General features: G+C 39.6%; 1 protein-coding gene and 7 long non-coding RNA genes across 32 annotated transcripts; 3 read left to right on the top strand and 5 right to left on the bottom strand.

Annotated features, from left to right (window-relative positions):
* The first annotated feature begins 784 nt into the window (after window positions 1-784).
* On the top strand, window positions 785-1,286 carry LOC123467136. Its single transcript, XR_006641614.1, has 2 exons — window positions 785-836; window positions 902-1,286. It is a non-coding gene; the product is annotated as an uncharacterized LOC123467136 (long non-coding RNA).
* Window positions 847-1,357, bottom strand: LOC123467135. The gene is made up of 2 exons (XR_006641613.1): window positions 1,293-1,357; window positions 847-1,112 (listed from the first exon to the last, which is right to left on the bottom strand). It is a non-coding gene; the product is annotated as an uncharacterized LOC123467135 (long non-coding RNA).
* A 1,216-nt stretch (window positions 1,358-2,573) lies between these two features.
* On the bottom strand, window positions 2,574-3,701 carry LOC123467143. 2 transcript variants are annotated; one of them, XR_006641635.1, is made up of 4 exons: window positions 3,550-3,701; window positions 3,378-3,479; window positions 3,198-3,320; window positions 2,574-3,136 (listed from the first exon to the last, which is right to left on the bottom strand). It is a non-coding gene; the product is annotated as an uncharacterized LOC123467143 (long non-coding RNA). The 2 variants fall into 2 exon arrangements; XR_006641636.1 differs by having other exon boundaries at window positions 3,383-3,479; window positions 3,550-3,700.
* A 158-nt stretch (window positions 3,702-3,859) lies between these two features.
* Window positions 3,860-11,203, top strand: LOC123467142. 17 transcript variants are annotated; one of them, XR_006641625.1, is made up of 18 exons: window positions 3,883-4,228; window positions 4,294-4,412; window positions 4,480-4,815; window positions 4,896-5,352; window positions 5,434-5,616; window positions 5,864-6,646; window positions 6,716-6,886; window positions 7,155-7,410; window positions 7,480-7,609; window positions 7,714-7,921; window positions 7,999-8,057; window positions 8,212-8,447; window positions 8,527-8,664; window positions 8,741-9,061; window positions 9,209-9,281; window positions 9,369-10,642; window positions 10,808-10,986; window positions 11,041-11,203. It is a non-coding gene; the product is annotated as an uncharacterized LOC123467142 (long non-coding RNA). The 17 variants fall into 17 exon arrangements; XR_006641627.1 differs by lacking the exons at window positions 10,808-10,986; window positions 11,041-11,203 and having other exon boundaries at window positions 3,884-4,228; window positions 8,741-9,018; window positions 9,369-9,903; XR_006641624.1 differs by lacking the exons at window positions 10,808-10,986; window positions 11,041-11,203 and having other exon boundaries at window positions 3,885-4,228; window positions 9,213-9,281; window positions 9,369-9,903.
* Window positions 11,204-12,668: 1,465 nt separating this feature from the next.
* On the bottom strand, window positions 12,669-13,133 carry LOC123467148. The gene is made up of 2 exons (XR_006641650.1): window positions 13,024-13,133; window positions 12,669-12,959 (listed from the first exon to the last, which is right to left on the bottom strand). It is a non-coding gene; the product is annotated as an uncharacterized LOC123467148 (long non-coding RNA).
* A 195-nt stretch (window positions 13,134-13,328) lies between these two features.
* LOC123467144 lies at window positions 13,329-15,929 on the bottom strand. 6 transcript variants are annotated; one of them, XR_006641639.1, is made up of 10 exons: window positions 15,879-15,929; window positions 15,663-15,804; window positions 15,107-15,593; window positions 14,945-15,026; window positions 14,744-14,869; window positions 14,252-14,494; window positions 13,883-14,187; window positions 13,666-13,817; window positions 13,470-13,610; window positions 13,389-13,407 (listed from the first exon to the last, which is right to left on the bottom strand). It is a non-coding gene; the product is annotated as an uncharacterized LOC123467144 (long non-coding RNA). The 6 variants fall into 6 exon arrangements; XR_006641640.1 differs by having other exon boundaries at window positions 14,744-14,862; XR_006641638.1 differs by having other exon boundaries at window positions 13,329-13,407; window positions 13,545-13,610; window positions 14,744-15,026.
* Window positions 15,930-17,554: 1,625 nt separating this feature from the next.
* Window positions 17,555-18,437, top strand: LOC123467150. Its single transcript, XR_006641652.1, has 2 exons — window positions 17,555-17,633; window positions 17,758-18,437. It is a non-coding gene; the product is annotated as an uncharacterized LOC123467150 (long non-coding RNA).
* Window positions 18,438-18,515: 78 nt separating this feature from the next.
* On the bottom strand, window positions 18,516-23,216 carry LOC123467138 (nuclear pore complex protein Nup155-like). Of its 3 annotated transcripts, none has more exons than XM_045167187.1 (8): window positions 23,061-23,216; window positions 22,406-22,978; window positions 22,215-22,346; window positions 20,946-22,155; window positions 20,536-20,841; window positions 19,862-20,470; window positions 19,141-19,786; window positions 18,516-19,072 (listed from the first exon to the last, which is right to left on the bottom strand). In XM_045167187.1, exons 4-8 carry the CDS (start codon window positions 21,255-21,257, stop codon window positions 18,735-18,737), a joined length of 2,211 nt encoding a protein of 736 aa, XP_045023122.1. In that variant the 5' UTR covers window positions 21,258-22,155; window positions 22,215-22,346; window positions 22,406-22,978; window positions 23,061-23,216; the 3' UTR covers window positions 18,516-18,734. The 3 variants fall into 3 exon arrangements, with proteins under 3 accessions (XP_045023122.1, XP_045023121.1, XP_045023120.1); XM_045167186.1 differs by lacking the exon at window positions 23,061-23,216 and having other exon boundaries at window positions 22,406-22,713; window positions 22,782-22,978; XM_045167185.1 differs by lacking the exon at window positions 23,061-23,216 and having other exon boundaries at window positions 22,215-22,353.
* Window positions 23,217-23,301: the final 85 nt, after the last annotated feature.

The raw sequence follows: 23,301 nt of genomic DNA, 5'->3' as shown, positions 1-23,301 counted from the left end.
CGACCCCTGAACAAGCAAAAACTTTCCTTAAGAAATGGATTTTGCACCAAAAATCGCTGGCTAGGTTCAAAATTCTTAAAATTAAATTTTAGACAAAACCCATTTAACTAAAAGTTGTTGAAAGAAGCCCCCTGATCGCCAGGGTTTCTTGTTTAAGGCCCAGTCGTCGGAATTCGGGCCCACCGGATTTGATCCCAGGGCCAGCTTACCCTTGGCATCGCAGTCCAATGCGATACCAATGTGGCGAGCTACGACTATGCTCTCCAATAATTCTTTTTCAATAAAATTCGACTACTGAAACAACTTGTTAATTGTCACGTCAAATTTGAGGAAAATGTATCAGGTAGCTGCTGTACTAAATGCAAAATCAACATTTTAAATACAATGATCACGTCCCAGGTCCCTTTCATTTCATTCTTTTCAGCCATACCAAATCAATGGCTTTAGGCTATTAGTCTTTATTCCATATCGATTAAACACCACTACTCTCATCTTCAATTGTGGCATGCTGATCACTGGTAAGTCTTGATACCATTCTTTCATATTTATTCCAAGTTGATAACAACAGCATCGCATCGATTGTACAGTAAAGCCCGTATCTCGGTCTTGTCGAATGCTCTATGAATGCCTGGTAATAAAATAGAGGCAATTCACATCGCGGTTTCGCGTGTCAATTGTTTCGATGTCCGCCATTTTCTCTGGTTGTTTATGTCATGTTTTGCGTTGTCTGTATTGGCTGAAAGTGTTATTTCCCAATACAAAGTGGATTTTGTGAATCAGTGTTTAATTTTTTTCAAGTTTTTTTTGTGTCAGTTAATTGCTACGTATCTTAGTTAGTATGTGTAGCAATTTCTGTTTCCAGATCACATTTCTTGTATTTTTAAAAAAATCTTTTCTGTAGGGCTGTCAGAAGATAAACGTAAGTATGCAGCAAAACTATTAATAGTAGGTTGTGATTGCCCCTATACAATTCACGAAGAGTATTGGTGCAATGAACTTAGCATCGCAGGAAAAATGCCACTGGTAACCAATCTTGATTTGGTAAATTACCTGCTATGTTCCAAGTCTCCATACACGCATGAAGATTTAAAGGCTTACAAGGGCCTTGAGACCTACAAGAGATTTATCGATGGGGGAATTGGATCATTTTGTGCAATCAGTCTTTTAAACAAAAATTTGTTGATGAAAGCGAAGGTTATTACTCTTCATTTGTTTATTTGTAACATTACTATAACATATAACTTTTTGTTGTCATAACGTATGAATAAATTATACTTCATAATTTGTATTACCTCTTGAACATTTAAAATTACTCTTCTTGACTCTCTATCCATGGCTGACTTAGCGTTAACATACACTTTGTCAAGATTCAGGGATGGGGCCCAGTCTGGGTGTGTTTCTCCAGTGTACTAAAAAGGTTTTCCTGTGTGATTTCAAATAGAAGAATTAGATAGACACATTCACTATTAATAAATTTGTCAAGACTTACCTAGAACAAAATGTGTATTACAAACTCTAATGTTATTTGTTTTTGCAACCCGGGGCACAACAATATTGAAAACACATGACAGCCCTACAGAAAAGATTGTTTTAAAAATACAAGAAATGTGATCTGGAAACAGAAATTGCTACACATACTAACCAAGATACGTAGCAATTAACTGACACAAAAAAAAAATTTTTTAAATTAAACACTGATTCACAAAATCCACTTTGTATTGGGAAATAACACTTTCAGCCAATACAAACAACGCAAAACATGACATAAACAACCAGAGAAAATGGCGGACATCGAAACAATTGACACGCGAAACCGCGATGTGAATTGCCTCTATAGTCAAGTCGAATTTATATACAAGTTTTCTTTTTGCCTCTTCCTTTTATCGCCAGTGCGTCCAACAAGAAATTCGACTGCTGCTGATGGAAGGCTGTGAATGCAACTGCCAATTTTTTTTAAACCGAAAAGTGTCGCATGTTTTTTGTATGACATCTAATCCTATCAGGCATAGCATCGAGCTCCGTCGGAAATGTATACAGGCCATTTATAATTCACGATGTAATTCTCTTTTCTTGAATCGCTGTACTTTAGAAAGAAAATCTCGTCGATGCACATGCTATTCTACAGATGACGACCTGTCAACGACAGCTAAGTAAACGTGAACAAGGAAATATAAGCGCGTCTCGAAATCTTTTAAGCTCTTTGTGTCCATCAGCTTGTTTTCGTACATATTGGCCTGGAGTAACAGCAGCACGAGCAGGGATTAATATCGCAACTGTATATTGGTTATTTTTATTTTGGCCGAGTTTTTCAATATATGCGAGCAAACGGACGTGTCCGAGAGAGCAGCAACAGCTTCCGTCTATGAACGTTGAAGCGAGTCTAATCGATAATATGCCGAGCAGCAGCGTCGGCGGCCACCTAAATATAAACAGGCTTGTACGTTTAGATGTATGAAACAAACGTGCCACGTGCTGTGAGGACTAAATAGTGCAGCACGAGATAAGAGTTGAATCTGTAGATGCGCTTTGTCTGTGCATTTCGTATCGAAAGAAGAAGAAAAAAACAAAACAAAACGAATATAGAATTGTATAGTATTGCCAAACAGTGCTCATCGTCATCAAGGAGAGCGGCACGTTCATCCACAAACATTGCTGCAACAGCAACCATCAGCCGCACACGGTGAAAAAGTGTAGTCAGTATCGCGGAACGTCCGACAACATGGACGAAGTCAACCTCACGTTATCGCCAGCATCAGCAATAGCTGCCAGCCAAGAACCATGGCACTCGTCATTCTCGATTATCACGCAACTCTATTTCGATTGACGTGATTCGTCAAATTTTCGTGCATATTCATCAAGTCTATTTAGCCAGCGACAGAAAGAAAATGCATTCCTAATTAACGGCAAATTTCCTAATGTGTGTGTAAAACAGTCTCAACTGGTGCGTCCGATTGTGCTGGCGTCTATTCTAAATAGGCTGCATTATTTAGACAATAATACAATTAGAAGCAATAAGTTGAAGACTGAACTTTGAAACAGCGGCGGTTGCAAAGTTATCACCAAAGTTTAGGCAGCAACGCGACAGGCAGAGGCATGTGGAATACAGTCGAATCATCTTCTACGTCTGCAGTGTCAACTGCAACGACAAATAATCTAATCACGTTATCACCTAATGGCATCAGTTTGACTTTGCACACCTTCCGGCCGGAGCAGTTCCGACCAGACGTTCACGCTGCCCCCTACAGGCTTTTGGCAGCCAATTTCATTGTTCGCATCCTCTCCACTCCTGTGCGCGTCCATGCAGGACTAGTCTCGGGAAACTAAAAATTACATTCGCCTTTTAAAACGAAACAAAAACCAAACAAAAATCGTCATACTTTACTTTTTGGTGCCAAAAGTAATTTGGACGCCATTCGAGGTCAACGTGGAAAATCCTCGAGTTCGTCGGGGCAGTATGGCTGCTTTTCGTTGCTCTATTCCTGATTATGTTGGTGATTATGTTACAATCACTTCTTAGATTCAAGATAATCGATACGACATTTTTCTTACTTCCAATGAAGGTAGACTATGCCAAGTGGAAATAAATGACTGATTGCATTTTCGTGTGTCACCTCGCGAACTGTCGATCGACAAATGAAGTAATACGGGTCACGTTGACCAAAGGAGCAATTTAAAAAAAAACACCCTTCTGCTCAGGCTCAGAATGAAATTATCCTCTAAGTTTTGACTTTTGACCTCTTTGTTTGATTTAGTATACGTAAATATTTGTTTAAAATAAAAAGATTTAATTGTTCCTCTGTAGAAAATATCTTTACTCCTGGCTTTTGTTTGAACTCAAATCTGCTGCCTTTGCATATTTGGCAATCTCTTTTCTTTTCGAGTCAACGTTTATTCAGAAATGGCAACCGTCGGCATGGGACGGAGGTTGCAACGGCTCAAATGGACTACAGTTTGTGAAAGTTGGAAAAGTTCCTCGAAAAAGTTTGGTTTTCAGTGTTCACTTTCCATGCCTCTAGCAATTAAAGTGATTTAGAAACAACATGAAAAACTCAAAATTTTTTGTTTCGTTAAACAGATTAACGTCACGTGATGTTGGCCAATGGCGACTTGCAAGTTTTGTCTGCGCATCAAGGCGACGAGAATCATTTGTATCATTGTCGAGTTCTCGTCCAGCCCATCAGGCAAACAATGACCAGTTTCACTGCTGGACGAATCATCCTCAGTCAAGGTATCTGATTGTGTCAACATTATTGATTTTCCAGTTGAGAAACATGACCTTTACGTGTATCCTAGAATCCAGGACAAAGATGGCACAAGTCATTGTAGAAACTGTGAATCGAATTCGAAGTTTGGCGTGGACGAGATGCCGTTTTACCTTGTGTTTTTCACGGATATCTTCCGCATAAAATCAAGTAACTATTTATTCACTCAGTTCTTTTGTCTGAACAATTGTACGTAACCATAAATTGATCAATGCAGATGGTACAAAAGTCAAACGATTCAGTATGGCAATTTGTTGTTGCCACTGGTGACATCAGCTGCCACGCAAGAGCATCATGATGGAGTGCTGGGACTTGGGCGTCATCGCCTCATTGGTGGCACTTTACTCATCGCTTCCGTCGTCACCGAAGATCAGGGCAGTTACATTTGTTTTGTCAACCGTTCCATTGGATTAGTCGAATCACGTACCGAACTCGTTTCTCGTGTCAAATTACAAGTCAGAAACGTCGAACGTCGTCGTCGCCGCATAGAATGCACAGCACATTTAAGTCGCCGATCCAGAAACGTCCGTCACCATCACGTGTCATTTCTCCGGTAGTCCCAGCTCAATCATTTTTACATTTCTTGTTAAATGGAATAACAACTTAACTCAAAATCTGGAAAAAAAATTCTAGGCCGGTTGTCAGTTGGCTCAAAGATGGCCAGCGCTTCTTGGTGGGTAATAGTGGTCGTGTTTCTTCTTCATCCGGCGACGACGGCTACACCGATATGGTCCAGTTATCCATTTCGTCCGTCCAACGTGAAGATGAGGGAATATACCAATGCCTGGCATCCAATGACGAAGGAGATTGGGCCCAAGCATCGGCCCAGCTGGCCATTGGAGCATTTCCTCCTCATTTGAAAGAAACGTTCAGTCGGCAAGTTGTACATCCGGGAAGTTCAGTCTCGTTGAAATGTTTAGCCTCTGGCACTCCGCTGCCTCATTTCACTTGGACGCTGGACGGGTTTCCGTTATCGCCCGTTTCCGAACGATATTTCCTCGGCCAGCAGCAAAAAACGGGTCACGACGATCTTGTAGTGGCTCATCTCAACATAACCCACGTCCGAGTCGAAGATGGAGGCAATTACAAAGTGAGTTTTCGTGCAATAGGTACCGTACGTTTTTCTTGTAATTCTTCAATTAAAAGGCGTTTGTGGCGTTTGTGCGAACAGTGTGTAGCGGAGAATCGAGTGGGTCGCGTAGAGCATTCAGCCAATTTGCATATTTACTTCAATTCAATGGCAGTTTGACGATCGATCCGTTGGATAAGAGCAGCGACGCCGGTCTTTATAGTTGCGAGGCGCGTGGCCAGAACGGACTCTCGGCTCGCCAGTCACTTCAACTCAACATCCTCGGTAAGTTTCAGCCCTTTTCTTTCCCTCTTTTTATCTGGAAACTTTGGCTTTTCCTTTAATAGGGATGAATAATCAAAGGCTAAATTAAAATCAACCAGAATTCGAGTAGTCCTTTTTTTTCTATCGCATTTTCTTAGAAGAAATGATGGCACTCGAGTTGATTAGAAAGAGTAAAAATTATAGATCCTCGGCAAGAAAAAACTAAACTTAAAAGATAACCTTTTGTTTGATTTTTTCCTGTTCACAGCTTTGCGAAAATATTGACTCGGCGCCTTTTTCTTTTCCCCCTCCGCCCTGTAAACTTGCTCGGTCGCTGTGTATACTCTTTGATGATGAGAAAGTCCACAGCGCTTTTCTATCCGGTCTGGAAGCAGAAAAAAAATTTTAAAAAAAGGAAGCAATGAAAGCAAATGAGACAGACCGACTATATCGATCCAGCAGCCAGAAGCCAATTTAAGTCTTTCCCCTTTTATTTTTGTGAAAAACAAGAAAAAGGAGATGAGTTAAGTGGGTAGGAAGGATAAATTTAGAAATTTCTCGACGTTTTTTTTTTTGTTGTTGCTTCCGGTCGCCGGAATTTCGTAAAAAAAACAAACAAAAAACACAAAAAAAAAACGATATTGGATACAGACGCGCCTCAATGAGCGATTCATGACAATCACCATGACAATGAGCGATTCGGCCATGTTGAATGCCGGCGAGCGATTGGCTCTTCAATGCGCCGTAGTTAAAGGTGGATTGCCGTTGTTCGTCAGCTGGTCGAAAGATGGCCAAGTGATTGCACCGACAACTGCAACGACGACGACTAACGTCCGTTTGGTGAACGAATTCACAGCCACGTTGACGATTGAATCGTTGACTGAACAACATGGTGGATGGTACGTGTACGTCTGCCGCAAATATATAATTTCAGTTACAATAGTGCAATAGAAAAAAAGTGGTGGAAATATTTATCAGGCTTTAGAGCAGCATTAGCCTTTGCTATATCTCCACATCATGTAAATGGAAAATCTCTGGAACTTCTTGTTGAGTATGTCAGATCGTAAATAGTATTGTTAGCAACATGATATTTCAATAGTCCTTTTATTTTTAACACCAGGAAATGAAGCCATTGTGCATATTGCATCAACCAAGGGCGAAATGTTACCACATATAGGCCAATGTTACAACTCACTTATGGTGATTGTCCATTCACATGAAGTCTGTATGTTGGTACAGTTTATCAACAGGCATAAGAGCATGTTCGGGCAATAATTGTGGGATAGTTTAGGTAAGCTTTTTTTGCCATTACAACAAATCGTTTCATGCATGCATGAAAGGGGTGCACCCTTGGAAATAGGTAATGTTTGTCTTTCATCCTTGTTATAATGTTTTATTATTTTTTGGTAGGATGCATCGTGCAAACCGTGCTTCTTTTTTTTTTAACTCGTCCATTTCTTTATTGCCACGAATTTTTTGTTGTTTTTTTTTTTTTTTCGGGGATTAGGCGATAATCAGGACTTTGTCTACCTATAACTTATTTTTTCTTCTTTTTATAGGTAGATTCTTTGCTGCGTCATAGCTCGGGAGTCGTAACGGGCAATATCCTTGTGCATTAAGTTGGTGAACTCTTGTGTTCCATTGGGTAATGCTATCAAATCTTAATGTGCTATTTGTGAAAGATTTTATTATTCTGTATGTTTTAAAGGAAAATATTTCAAATTGATTTATTTGCATGTTACGGAGTTGTATTTTTCTGATCTGTGGAGCCTGACATTTTCCACAATTTCTATCGGCGAACAAAATGTCTTTTAGGTAACAGCCCGACATTTCAATCTCCGATTTTATGACGATCACGAAACCCCCATTTGGTTGTCTATGTAGGATTGGTAGCAGCTTACGAAGCAGTAGGTTCCAACATCATCTAACGTCTGCTTTAGTAATGGCAGGGATGTGAATGATAATTTGTGAAATCAAACAACTTAAGCAGGTGCCTAGCTCAACAACTCCTATGGTAAATATTTGTCCTTGTTATGATACTTAATTTTAAAGGTTCTAACTGGCTATATTTTTTTTTTTTTTTTTTTTATTTCTCCATTTTCTTTTTCTTTTCTCCAGAAATCTAGATTGGTGGTGGTAGTTATAGGGCGCCTGTTCAGGCAACAGTTTCGTTTTTTAATCCGCCAAGGATTTATGCGTTATTGCGTCTACTGTGTAGCCTGAGTAGCATACGCAAGGGGGCGTTTATCTACATTCCTGATCACCAAGCAGTTACAAATATGTTCTACACTGATAAGCATCCGAGGCAAAGGGCGAGCTGAACTAGGTATTTTGATAATCCAAATTAAAATGTGTTATGGCAGTATGATTGTTCCAGTACTCATTATTTCTTAATTGGAAAAGTCTATTGCCCCTCAACTCCAGAGGGCACTAGTTTACAGCAACTCGGGCTCACCCTTTGGGTAATTTGAGATACTTTTCTGGACGGTTCAGAATCTTATTATTGGCCAAAATTTGATACGAGATTAATTGATACTTAGTCCTGTCAGACCTCAAATTCTACGGTTTATAATTCTTGTTCTATGACCGATTTTATTATTTTTTTTTTTTATACAGAGAGTGGATTCTCATTTCTTCTTCATACCAGCGAGCAGATTTGAGGTTTAAAATTGTTTTAGGTTGTTAAGCAAGTCTGACTTTCTACGATGTACATGGCCGCCAAACTTTGTCGTTATGTCTGACTGTTAATCAGTAAGAAAAACGTCGAATTATTGACGATACGTTTGTCAAAATGGCAAATACAACGCCTAACGATTTAAATCTAACTTGGGATAATCTACTTCTCGGACAAGGTATCAACCTTCTCTTTTTTTTTTTTGCTTGTATTATATTGCCTAATATTCAATGTCATTACATATGAAAATATTACAGGTACTTTGAGACCGGATCTAATTGAGTCCGCTTTCCATATGGCTTCTTCGCACACGGTTGCCATGAAGACTCGTCATAACGATTCCGAAATGGTTCGTCAATTTCGCATTCACGGCCGTGTAGTAGAACCTATTAAAGGTATTTGCATTAAGGTTTTTCCTGCGTTATGACAATCCAGTAAGATCTTTGATCTTTTCGCATTTTTTCCCAACAGACTTCCTTAAAGATGAAGTAAGAGCCTTAGGTCGTGAGCTGGGTTCCTGCACAATTACTGGAACGTTACCCGTTTCCTGGTCCCGGTTTGTCAATTTGAATCATTTACGCCAAAGAGCCGTTCTTGGAAGCTAATTTCGATGAGACGCAAGTGCTGATTCGTTCGATGGTCCATTATGCCAACATAGCAGCCAAGGAACATGCCTTGCTCAATCGGATTGAAATCGTGACGTCGGAAGAAGAACGTCTTCTTCTGGGAGAACTGTCTAGTCGCAACCAGTATGTTGCCACGCTACTGCCTATTCGCACTGTCGGTGTTCAGGTACAGGAGGTTGCAGAAAAATGTGTCGGGTATGGCAAACAAAGCATAGGGAAAACCGCCACATTTTTCTGCAATATACTGTACAACAGATTCGCAATTTAGACGTTGTCGTAATAATGCCGCTATCGTAATCAGCTCTTGTTCAAGGTAGATGATAGGTGCCACCGTATCTACGCCAAGGTTTTTTTTTTCTCTTGTCTAGATCTTTTAATGGCCAGTGGTATGTCCTTGATGCTCGTCTTATCAAAACACTTGTTTACATTTTTTTTTTTTTTTTTTTAAAATAATTGTGTCACTTATGACAAAGGGTCCTTGTGATCATGGCCAATGGCTTGAGCCGGATACCAACGACTATGGCACCTGTCGCACTTCGCCTTGCCCAGTAAGCAAATGCAACGGTCGCCAGATCTACTGGAAGTCAACACTAAATTCTGAAGGTGGCTGTTATAAATCGTTCACACGTGGGCCTTGCAGGCGAAGTAGCTATTTCCTCGTTGAAGAATATGGCACTCGAAGAGGTCGATGTGTTTCTCAATTTGGATCATCCTATGAATCCTATGTCCTTCCGTCACGCTATCCCAGGATGAGAAACCCTTACGACATGATGTACTCTAACAACGCGATGAGCCCGTGATCGAAATTTGGCATGGATCCGCCGTTTGGCATGCAGGAAGAATAGCGGAGACGACTACCCTGACATTCTTAGTTTCGATTACTGAACTAGAAACAGTTTTACAGAACCATTCACATGGTTTTGTCTCTATTATTTCATTTTAAAAATGCGATTGCAAATTTTCTATTGTGACGTATGGCGGATAAAAAACAACCTTAACTAGTTTTAATGCATGAATTCGTTAGCCAATAATATGTGTATGAAGAAAATGTTTTCACTTTGAAACAGAGTCATGGAACCCATCGGTTTCCATGACTCTGCTTTGAAAGTTTGAACAGGGATTTCTGTTTTACCTTTCTGCGATGCGGCAACACAGCATTGCATGTCGATCTGCGAACGTTTGACAACTCGCTGGTATTGCAATAGGTTAATAGTTTTGTGTCAAGTAAATTTCAAGTGCGAGTAACTGCTGGAAGATTGCAAGCGAAATCTGCATGTGTCGTGTCATTGTTCTAACTGTTGGAGACTTGTTTCGTTTTGATTAGGCATTCATGTTTGGGAACAATACCTGAAGTTGGATATCGCCTAGTGATATTTACATATTAAGTTCTATTTTAAGACACTTGGGGCGATACGTTTCGCAACAAAGATCTATACAGTACTCAAAAGATGACCCACAAGCACTACGCCACCACGATTGAGACAAGGTAAAACACAAAACTATAAAGCGCCATTTATCAATAATGAATGAATTTCCTCATTCTAACAATAATTTAAGAAAATGTAAATGTATACTTAGCTGTGGTAATTATTTCGTTTACATCGACTACACTTCAATAATTTACAAGTGGGAAAGTGTTGCCTATAAGCAACAAGAAGGTATTGTGCATGTTTATGAGCGAATCATGGCTTAATGGGTGAGCATCGGATTGTACCGCTGGATGTTTGTGGATCAAATACCATCAAAGGTAAAAAGTACAAAATATGTTTACTGATTCACTTTATTGACGTTATCACCGACAGTTTAGAAGCGTTTTAGTAATTTACTTTGGGATACTTTAAACTATTATTACAAGTGTGAACAAGTTACCTTTATAAATTTACTCTTAAATATAAAACAATTTTACTTACAGTTTTCTTCACCATGACATACTTGGAATTTATATGCCAATACGTGTAATCCATCAAGGACGCTGAATTTCACAACACCTGAATGGGATTCGAACCCAATGTATAGAGAATTCCAGTCCACCGCTCTACCATTGTGCTATGAGACATATTACTGAGAAATCTAAGTCTTCAACACATTAAGGTAACTGTGCAAAGTTGTACATAGGGGATCAAATATCAATTGGGGGGGATATAGGGGGGGTTGCCAGGAAGGTATCGCATCCGCCTAGCAGCTCCAAGGTCCGTGGTTCGATTCCACGGAGGTTCCCGATGTCCTGGGCTTCCAATCTTCCACGTCTGCCAGTCGGGTCGAGAAACTTCCCCATTACGAAGTAATGGGACGGATATTTTGGCGATGTTTAATATAATATCCTATAAAAAATCTTAATAAATTGTTTATTTTGATTTATCGGTGTGAATGCGTATTTTGTTACTTGAACACTTTACAACGTACTTTAGCCATTGACATCCTATGTCGAGATATCTCACACACACTGCTTGATCAATATTTTGTGTATATAAGATTGTAACACATAGTCACTCAACTGAATCTTTTAATCATCGTAGTATTTCTTTCGACTCTTGTAGGATTTGAACCCTTTAACTTGGGCGTTCCATGCCGATGCTCTACCACTGAGCCATAATTCACATTAGTAAGTTTTCTATATTTTCGTGTTAATTGAGTTCAACAAATGTGGACTTAGAATAACATTTGCAGCGTGATTCAAGATAATTTCTTATTAACATGTAACTCCATTTTAAAGAAACGCAATGAAATTGACATTCACATTGAATTTATTAACCTTCTGCCGGGAGTTGAACCCGATACCTTTAGATCCATTATCTAACGTTCTACCAAACAGCTATGATCCTTGAATGCAAGTTATTCAGGTTAGCATATAGTTTTACTAGCCTATAAAAATAGCATTTTTTTTTTTTGCCTTCTAATATTAGTGCTAATTTAAATGTAACTCATGGCTCAACGGTTGAGCATCGGCAATGAACGCTGAAAGTTTGGGGATCGATACCCGAACGAGTTAAATTCATCACTGTGAAAACATTCTAATACATCTGTTAAATCTATATGAATAAAGATTGAATACAAAATCATTCTGCAATTAAATAAATCAGCAAACTACCATCTCCAGGATTGGAATTTAATCGGCGATAATTCGAGGACACTCCGGAATTCTCAGTACAAAAACTGCACATCAGTGGCCATCTCAGCAATGTTGAGAGTCCAATCCTTAAAAGAAAAAAGTGCTAAGGTAATACATACAAGTAATGTATAGTGTGAACACAAAGAAAGTATGAAAGACAAGTTTTTCAAAATTAATTTATAACAAAATTTGTATTGACAAATCTCTACATAACGGAATATTTTGCAACTTTTAAAAGGCAAAATAACCATTTCAAAAGTTGCTGTCAACCAAGGCAGGGGGAGACACTGCCTCAATTGACTCACCGGGGAGATTACCCAGTGCTTGGCTAAGAGAAGCCGGAAGAAGAGCTGAAGATTTGGAACATTTTTACAGGAGCGATTAACCTTTAATTCGGATTTGTGGGTAGCGACATAGCCCTCCATAAGCATTTCATCGAACCATGAGGACCCCCACGTCCCCTTTCCGGCCAGAGCCCTCCAAACCTCGATATATGTTGTTTTTATATATACCGTACAGTAGGGGCATGACCCCCTACGGGCTTATTATGAGTCAAGGGGAAACGGGGCCACAGAAAAGAAGGGAGCCCAAATATGCACTTCAATTTTTTAAATATGAAATACCGTTATAAACGGTACTGTGAATAAAGTATGGAAATTCCATGTAGTGCATCCAATCATTAAACTTTATTCGGTATCTCGCCCCAACCAAGGAACCTTTTCAGATCCAAGTTTATCATTAATCTATATTAAGAAAATAAAACATCGTTAGGCATAAAAATTCTTGCTCGTGTAACTTACGCGATTCATAAATTCATTATTTAGCATATTCTTCTGGCAGAGCCTTCGGAAAGGACATACAGACTGCAAATGAAAACGTACTTGACGGATAAATTAATCCCATTAAAGCTTTGCATCTTTGATAGATATGTTCCTAGAATGATCCAAATCCTTTCCTATTGAACAGAAAAGGGTTACATAGATAATAAATAGTTATAAAACAGCCTCTTTTTTACTTACAAGTCAATTTTAAGAAGATGAATTTGGTCTTGAAATGTTAATGAATAGGAATCCAAACAGTCAACGTAACATGGGTAACACCTGCAACACCAACATTGAAGCTCATTCCAAAACAAAAAACAGATAGCCAAATATCAAACTGAGAATGAATAAGGATAACATTGGCTGTGTTGTGCATGTGAAAGTGGTATCTTTAAAGTTAAATGTTAAGACAAGCTCTTTCATTAGTGATCTTTCATCACGTGCATCATGCAATGTTTTTTTTTGTTTTTTTTTTTTTTTACTGTTACAGAAATAATATATATATTTACCATACTGAGAAAGCAACAACTTCCAAAATTGCTGCCTAATTCTGAGCCAATTTGAAGCAGTTAACAGATAAACCTTGACATTGGGAATTTTTAAAAAAAATTGAAAACTTTCTGTTTTCTTCTAAAAATGTTTACGCCGTTTGCTATCATTTCCACATGTTAGTCATGGTCATTGTCATTGCTGCAGCTGATATAGAAATCAAAACCTACACACTATCTATGCGGTTTCCTTGTATCGTCGATGTTGATGACAGCTCGGCTAGCAGTTGGCAAACCCTGAAGCAAGATGCAAATTGAAAGGCTGGTTTGGTTACAGAAATTGTAATGGTACCTGAATGAAGTCCCTAGGCAATTGTTCTTTGAGGTACTGCCTCACATATCATTGACGATTTTGCAGATGGAGCACAGATTTACAATTTTTATTGTTTCACTAATGACTTCGATGAAAGCAGGCTTTATTTTCAGTTTACATGTATAGAGAGGCTGGAAATTGGGAAAAAAAATCAATCAAAAATTAATTCAGAGTTTGCAAGTGTAACTTTTTTTACCTCTACTGGATAGAATTTGCAGCCACCTCGAGTTTTAGCAAGCGGATTCGGTTAATGTCTAATTTAATCGACATTAAACATCATCAGGCAGTTATACTTCATCGAAATATCCCGTCACATAAAAAGACAATTGAAAAATATTGATAACGAAAAATTGTTTAATTTATTTCTCCGAAAATTGTTTTCGATCCTTCCTTTAACTTGTCGCGCATATTCCGGGTCGTCAACAATTAGAAGCTGGGTGGAGATAACAGGTGTACTAAAGGCCTTTAGGGCGTTAATGATTTCCTTAATCCAGAAAGTTCCTGGAAATAGATACATAAGCCTCAACATCTTTTGAAGAAAATTCCTTTTATACCTAGAAACTACCTGTGTGATGTTCATCGGTGCCACACCAACAAAGTGAAAAGTCTTTAGCGTCATTTGAGTGCCCGGTTCGTCAAATGCCCTGCTCACAGAGGGCTCCGACAGCCGTGTCTATTTGTTTGACAATAAACCGTGGCTAAGCTTCCATCTTGTAACCCCGTACCTTTCGGATACGTTTGACTTGGTCCTCTCTCCCTTTGTTGACAAAGGGCTCCAACCAAACGAACCATAACTGTTGCTTGTTTCCTTTATGATTGTTAAAAAAATGATCGTTTGTTTAAATTTGTTTTGATCAGTACGGCCTACAGTCTACAAAATTTAACACTTTGTCAACAAACAGGTGAATACAGCTGTATAGTTGTATGACAACTTCCACAGTTGTCATGCAACTAGGAAATCAATATCTGATTGATCACAATACCTGGCATGACAAGAAAAACTCAATAACATCAGAATTTTAAGAGATACCAATAGGAAAACACAATAAGCTATTACCTTTTAATACTTTTGACTAATCATTCTTCTTCATTGCAACTGGGAAGGCAAGTCAGCTGACCAATGGTGAAAAGAGAAATGCATTCACTGCCCTTGGTGAAACCATTGTCCAAAGGTATCTGTTTTCTTTCGGCAATATATGTTTTGCTCATGTAATATAGATGAGTGATTAAAATTAAAACACAAAATACAAGGATTTACCTGCCCAAGTTATTTTGTATGACATTCTGGTGATAATATACTCAAAAATTCAGCACCAATGACGTCTGAAAGCACTTAACATCTAAAAAAAAAAAATCAAATCACACTACATGCTTTGAGCATCAAAAGGCAATTTCAGAGGAAGGAAGTATTTGAACTTACATGAAGATTTTGATTAGGTTGATACCACAGTAAATTAACTAAATCATCTGCATTCTTGACGACATTCACCAACACATTTTTTTCTGTCTAGTAAATGTTAATAAAAACTATAGGAAAAGTCTATTACCCTTCAAAATTTTGAGGGGCAATAGGTGCGACCAAAACTATAATGTTTTAATCTGCTGGGCAACAACCATACTCAACCATTCAACTTATCCGTTTTTCAAGCAAAAATTAAAAATCAACTCCTACATAAAATGGATTGATGTTAATTAAGACTTTACATGGAGATGTATGTTGTGTCAATGCTTGGAAGTAAACTCATCCTGAATTTGTCAGTCTACAGACTAAAAAAATGGTTGACACTTTGATAAAAGTAAATCAAAATGGCAGAAGAATGCGAAATGAGGTTTCCCATGAAAAAGGTATCAAGTACTTTTAAGCAAGATCCCAATTTGCCAGCAAATGGTAAGCAATTGTCTTCTTTCTGAAAACAATACTCTTTTATCAAGATTTCAAGTTGTAACTTTAAATCTAATGCTTTTATTTTACTTACTAACACTTTCGATGCTGTAGGATTGTAGTTGTCTTTGTAACTTTTGTCATTGTTCATTCAATTGAAGAGGCTGCAACAATCATGCATCAGGCATGGTATAATAGCATCTATTCTAGGCTATACCTTGCCAGAGTCATCTGACCTTGCATCAGGAATACAGGAGAAATAAAAGTGCTTAATATTGAACGTTTTAGAAAGTTAAGGATTTAACTGTACCTATTTTTCCATTCCGCTTATTCGCTCTCTGCAATGCCACAAAATCTCTCGGGCCAGTGTAGATCGTGTACGCATCGTCGTGTACGTGTACTGGGTACATCGTGTATTATACCGTGTATTTGCCAAACTCCGCCCCCTAGTGGGAGGGGCTTAGCACCGTGTACAGTACACGATTGCCGGGTAAATAGTGTATTCGTCTTGAATTTATAATTAATTTATAATTAATTCCTCTTAATTTATGCACAAACATTACTTATTATTAAATATAATGCTTGTGCACAAACGATACATACATTTTGTGATTCGTATACTTTGTTTATTTAGTATAATTTGAATATTTAATATAATGGGAAATGTCATTTCAAATCATTTTGTATGAATGTGACGATATAAATTAGTTATTCGAAATTTAGTCTCACATGTATTATCTTAATTAAATGAATGGAATTTTTATAATTAGTAAGGTACACATAGACATTCACTTACAGTTATGTGCCAATCCTGTTCAAATTTCGCGCCTTCCCATCTAATCATGAATTTTGCACCTGGGTAACACAGATTACATTTTTTTACATATTATAGATATGTATAAGTTGTATGTTTTATTATGGAACGACATTCAATGATAAATACGTAACCTTTCTACAATGAAGTAGAAAAAACTCTTTGGTAAACATTTTGACAATTTATGAAACATTCTATTGCTATGTTTATCTTTAACAGAAATCTTACCTGGGTTTGGCAAAAGAGCATGCGGTGGAAAATTTGTTTCTTCGTTGATTATATACGCAGGTAAAGTATTATCCGAAAACATAGAAACGATGCTCAGCATATAGTCAGTTTGTTTTTTATTGAAAACCATTTTCCGTCGGTTGAAACGCGAAAGAAACACAACAGAGAACAGATTACTTAAATCCAATCAAAAACGGTTAATTAGTTTGCTCACAACTTACACCACTGACTTATTCCCCAAAACGAGTGACCCAACGGAATGATCCTCAACAAAAACGTCCATATGGTCATTTCCAATAGGCAAGGCTCAATGGCATTCATCATTTCGTTTTTGAAAATGCGCAAATGCAATGGTTAGCCATCGTTGATTTGTTAAAAGAATTATTTATATATATATATATTATATTTATTAAAATAAGACCAAATTTGCTGATTTCTCTCTTCATTTTAAACTATCGTATCGTATCGTATTTATTTAAAATTGACAACCAAACCAAACCAATACACGTACACGGAAGGCTCCGTACACGATTTACCCAATTTCCGCCGTCGTCTGCTAGTGATAAACCGTGTACAAGCCGTGCTAAGCCCCTCCCACTAGGGGGCGGAGTTTGGCAAATACACGGTATAATACACGATGTACCCAGTACACGTACACGACGATGCGTACACGATCTACACTGGCCCAAATCTCTCTGCTTTTAGATAAACATATTACCATGATACATCACAGTCAAAGCTGTAAATGTCAGGCGTCACGCGTCAGGGTCGACAGACAGGATTCCTCACCAGAGGGAGAATTGCGATGTTTTTCGATTCTCTTGAGAAAACTAAAAAAGACATGGCCTTTAAATTGTTCTTATTTTTCAACGCGTTAATTGTTATGGGACATCTAAAAGTAAGCAATGATAAGGAAAAATATGAAAAACAAATCGATAAATACGAAACTCTTCACTTAATATGTCAAATAATATCATGTTGCTTATTTTTCTTTGCATTCCTTGATTTCTTTTATAGACAAAGGTGAGTCAGTAACACTCATCCCAGTATTGCAGCTTATGAAGTTTTTATAAGAAATAAACAAATTCATTGAGTTGATCTTAAATGTTTAGGCTACAAAATATCATTTTTTCTTCTATTTTTCTAGTAGACTCTGAATGAACCTGTGCCACCATCTCCACATGAATGAGTTCATTTGCTGCACAACCAACCAACCAACCACACACAGCAAACACCACAATAATTTGCAACCTTTGGGACAAAATAACCCAGAAGTTCTAAACCCTTAATTGATCCAGCACTACCCCATTTTTTTAAATAACTACAATATTTAGGAAAATTGTTCAAAGACATCAATTCGTTGGCAAACAAACCATGAACTTTACTGATACCTATGCCCTATTTAATTTAGAATTGCTCCCAAGTCTTCCACCATAGCGATCCGATGCTCTACCATTGAGCTACGAATGACACCTGTAACACTTCTACTTCTTCGACACATTAACATAACTGCACGAGTTAAATAGTCCCTCAGACGACAATGGAAGGATATAGGAAGGCAATGCTAGAATGGTATGGCAACCGACGCCTAATTCGGTGGTTAGATTCACAATTATGTTCCCCAGGATCTTCCAAACATCCTAGGAAGTATACCATTCAAGTGCACCAACAATGTTGAGAAACATACCAACAATGACAATACCAACTTTTGCCAAGTGAGTAAGTTGTGGGATGAACATGTTTTAAGAATGGGTAATATAAGAGACAAACATTTCTTTAAACAAATGGACTTTTTGTCGATTACATTGCGCACTGCATTTTACTTTAGTTGATTTATTGAGTTGCAAGGTTTATTTATATCTAATCTAACAAAAATGTTTCCCTCCCAAGTGAACACGTTCTGTCTGAATGGCCACACAATGCTGGGTATGTATTGATATGATCGGTGGATTGGATTAAGAGTTGAGGCGTATGGTAGATGACAACAAGAATTCGCCCTCGCTCACACATACAGGGCTCACGAAAATGAGAAATAAAATGTTGCTTCAAAGAATCGGAAAAGAAGAAAAAGAATAGGGGATGAATGACAACTATGGGGGAGAAAAACAGCATTTAAAATATTCGTTACAAAAGTTCTAATTTGCCTTGTAGAGTACGGAATTCGGCTATGAGGGCAGGTGATGTGGCGTGAGTCGTGCAAAATAGATCCGTCAAATAGACACCAACGGCCTCGACACACTGTCCTATAAGAGCTCGACGATCGGCTGTCGGCACCAGGGCTGCCAAGCCTCCAGTAGAGGAATCAACAAGCCGATTTAACATGTCGGCCAGCACTTTGAGCAAGTGATTGGGTTTGCCTTCAGCTTGCCAAACGACATCCTTTGCGCCGTACAGGCGATTGTAAACGGCAAAAAGACGCTGGAACGATACTCCAGCTGTCAGTATGATGGAAACGGCCCAGCCTAGCAATTAAGCATAAAAACATTGATCGAAATGCATTTCAAAGAACATAAAAATAATTGAAATTTACCTGGTGGGCCATTCCAGCGAACTGAATATGTTTCCAGGGTCTTAACGAGGAACTCCAAAGGGAAAAATTGCTCTGACTGGGCATAAGTTCGACCTAGCGTTTTCATTTTGCTACCCAGGGTGGCCAGTTTTGTTTCAGTGTCGGCACTACTCAGTTTCTTGACTTCAGCATTGATAATATTTTGCCAAATGCTGGTCACCAAAGCCGAGTCGTAATGATTGGCGCAGTGCAAAATAGCCAGTTTGCATTCCCACAGACCCAGTGGCTCAGCGAATTGCTCGTATAGTTGAGTCACGTCAAGCAAGTCGGAATGTAAACGGCTGATGGTGTCGGCATCTCGACTGGGCAAACGAGAGACGGCTTCCAGCACTTGAGACTGGACTTTAGCCACGTCCATTTTCTCCTCCATTTCGTAGAGGAACTGGCCCTGAACGGCGTTACCAAGGGAGCTCGTCTCAGCCGCTCGCGCGCACACAATGGCCCGCGAAAGGTATTCTATTCTCATCGGAAGACTTATGGCCGTGCTGTGGGCATCAGCTAGACGGGAAAGAACTCGTGCAGCGGCGATAAACTGGCCACTTTTTTCGTAAAACTTCCATAACAGATCGTATTTTGCAACTAAATCTGTTTGCTGCTGTTGGCCAACCTAGAAAGAAAAAAAAAACGGATTCGAACTACTTATTTGGGCCCGATTTATACACATCAATAAATTCAATCATACCTGACCAACTGTTTGCCTCTTGAGGTAATTCTCCAAGTGAGGCGACTGAATTTCCAACAACTTGTCGTCCCACTTGTTGTCCGTCAACCAATCGAAAATGGCAACATGACATAGTTCATCATCCGATTGCAAGGCAAGAGAAAGAGTTTCATCTGCCAACCGCTGCGCTTCTAATGGGCTTAGTCCCTCCTCGTATCCCTGTGGAGTCGTTTGTACCATCGGTCCGGGTGATTTGGGCACGCTGGGCGACTGAGGATGGCACGCAGCGGCCGTGTAGAGTTTCTGCAAAACAAGGCACATTTGCTGGTAGCAATTTTTACGAGCCAAAAGCGCCTCGACAGCGGCAGGATCTTCTTGTTGGCCGCTGTAGCATTGTTGGGCACGGTGCTGAGGGTCGAGCTTCTCAGCCACGACGCAGCAGAGCTCCACCACGCCTCCGAAGTACTGACAAGCGGACAACTGTTGGCAAACATGCGCCAAATTGATGCGAGCCGGAATCTGCTTGCACGTTTCCAGCGTTTGCTGCAGCAGACGCTCCTTGTCCATTCGGCTCATGGTGTTCGTTCGAGCCTTGAGAAGTTGCTCGTTGACTTTAGTGCATAGAGCATCCTTAAAAAGGAATGAAAATTTAGTTAACAATTTAGCTTCAGTTTCATTGGCAAGTAAACAGTTACCTCATTGCGGTAGAGAGACGGGCAGACCTGTCTCAATTTTTCACTGATGGCGTCCGTACTGGCCGCATCATCCAAGTATCGATGAATCAGAGCGTTGATCAGCCCAATGCAGGTGTCGGAACCGGAAAGGATGAGGTCTCGGAACAACGTTGTCTTGAGTGACATCCGCATTTCAGCCGACAACGATTGGCCGAGCAAATGGAGCTGGTGATCGCACAACACTTTCCAGAGAGCAAGTACTTCGACGGTATGATCCAACAATTGTTTCATGGCCAACAGAGATTTTCTCTCCTGCATTTGAGCATCCTGCAGTTTTTAATTTATATCAAAATTATAATTGAAATATTAATAATTAAATAGAAGGAATGATAACTGATCAGTTGGACATCTATGAAAAATGTCCAGTATACCTGAAGGCGGTCCTTCTCACTGGACTGGTAGCTCTGCGGACCGATTTGATGGATATTGGCATGAACGAATCCCTTAAGAGCATTCAGTTGGCCCAGCACAGTTAACAACTCTTCACTGTTGACGACACTGTCCAATAACGGCTGATGGGGCTTTCCTACATCTCTGGCCAGCGGCATAAGCCAAAGTGGCCTCAGTATGCGTCCGAGATAAAGGTAAAGTCCGTTATGTCGACCAGAGAATTGATAGTCGGTCAATTCTGCGCCACCACTGCTAGTCACCACGTTATTCAAATGGGGCGAATTAGGTTGCATTTGGGGAGTCAAAATGGCATTTGGGTTGAATCCCCCCACTCCTCCAGAATCAGGTGAACTAAAAGTAAAATGCGACTGTTGGTGGTGGAAGTTGCTAGGTGTACTCTTCAGATGAGCGGGCGAGTTGACGACAAAAGGAGACGCGGGTGACGTAATGGGATGAGCCAGATGAGACGGAGAGACTTTTACGTCGCCACCAAGTAGGAAGAAGGCGCGAGCAGCCCAGTCAGCCAGCTGGGAGTCCTGAATGCTCGTCAAACATGCCAAAATCAGGGAAGTGGCACAGGCTTGTTCTTCTCGCAGAACATGGAAAAAAGCACGAACGGCCGTGTTGTCCGGCCTTGAAGCGTCAAACAGTAATTGATGGAGGATATCCACAGGCCTAAGTTGGGAGACGACGTGGCAGCATTGCGTCTTCAGGAAAATGAACTTTCGAGGTCCCACAGCATGTAACGTTACAATAAGTGAAGGCTCAGGTGCTGGAGGGGCAAAGATTGACGGATCGATTTGTCTTTGGAGGGTAGGAGTAACTTCTGCCAATGACCATCTCTTTCCGTCCAACCCCAGCGTGTTTTGCGTCTCTGAAAATGTCTGGGCAGCTGGAAAATTTAAATTGGACAATGTCCTGGCTACATCGTTCCCTGATGCTGTGACGGTAGTTAAAAACGTGATTCCCACGCATTGGCCGCGTAACCAGGCGGTAGACGCACTTGGAACAGCTAAATCGTCACCAGGCGGCTAGAAGGCGTAGCTCCGTTGAATGTACGTCAGGACATAGTGTTTAAGTACAGACGGACAACAGAGGCATTAATTTGCGACCAAATGCAAGTTGGTCGATTCGCTCGACTCGATTGGCGCAATACCAACCAACGGTCGGAAACTGGAACGATCCGCCGTTCTGTTGACGGAAAATTTCCTCAGTAATTTCGTTTCTATTGGCAGCATTTCATTCAATACCTGCAATATTGGCGACAGACTGGACGATGGTATTGATACCGATGGCTGTCACCCGAGTCATGGCTTGCCCGTCTGTATCTAAATCGTACATCTTAATGGTTCCCTTTTCCGGTCGTGAGACGAGCGAAAGGCCTGCGAACTTACAATCTAATTAGTATTGTAGGAGAACAATCTTTACTTTTAAGTAATACCTGATAAAAAGAATTCGTAAATGCAACCATGTCTCGCTCCCATCAAGATTCGACCGCCGGTCGTACCCTTGATGGTTATTACAATGTCGGTTTCATCTATTGGAACGGTGAACAATGGTTCGGGTAACAGGTGCATTTCTTAGTAGTTGGTATTAAAGCTGGATAAACTAGCTCCTACGAGAACAATTTCCACAGCTTGGGGCAAGGCACAAGAGGTATTGGATGTGTGGTTGACAGATGCCTGGTTTGCCCGACCAGCTATATGGTAATAATTGGTTCACTTAAACCATAGAAAAATTCACCACTAACTGCATGATTAGAGAAATAATTAGTGTCCAAACACATGTATATATATATATCACTTTCAATGCTCAACCAGATGTGTTAATTGAGATGGAAAAGCTTCATCACACATGATGAAAGATGGATACGTGAAAGTTAAAGATGCATATGCATGGAAGTCCAATAGTTGCATTCACTAGCACACATTAAGCAGACACAAGCTGTGTTCCTCCCACTTTTTGTTCTCTGTTCCCATTGAAAGTCTTGCTGGTCTCGCTATCCCAGCCATACCTTAAAAGAAAATTCTTAGTCACAATTTACGAAAAAATCCAGCATATACAGAAATAAATGTGCATCTTCTTCCACACCTTACCTGTATTACAGGAAGCCCGAATTGTGGTAAAATGCAGTTCGTATCAATACCATAATTGTTCTACAAAGTTTTTTGGTGTTTAAACCTTTGATTCATTCTGGTTTTTGGATTGCATTAGAATTTTCCAACTCCATGCAGAACTGGTGCTAGTTCATTTAAAACAAATACGAAGATGTCATCGGAATTTTGTCAATGGGGCGTTTCGTCATTCAACCAATGTTTGAAATAAAAATGATTGATT

The sequence above is a fragment of the Daphnia magna genome, unplaced genomic scaffold, assembly GCF_020631705.1.
Source record: "Daphnia magna isolate NIES unplaced genomic scaffold, ASM2063170v1.1 Dm_contigs152, whole genome shotgun sequence".
NCBI lineage: Eukaryota > Metazoa > Arthropoda > Branchiopoda > Diplostraca > Daphniidae > Daphnia > Daphnia magna.
This window is presented reverse-complemented; position numbering and strand designations above follow the sequence as displayed.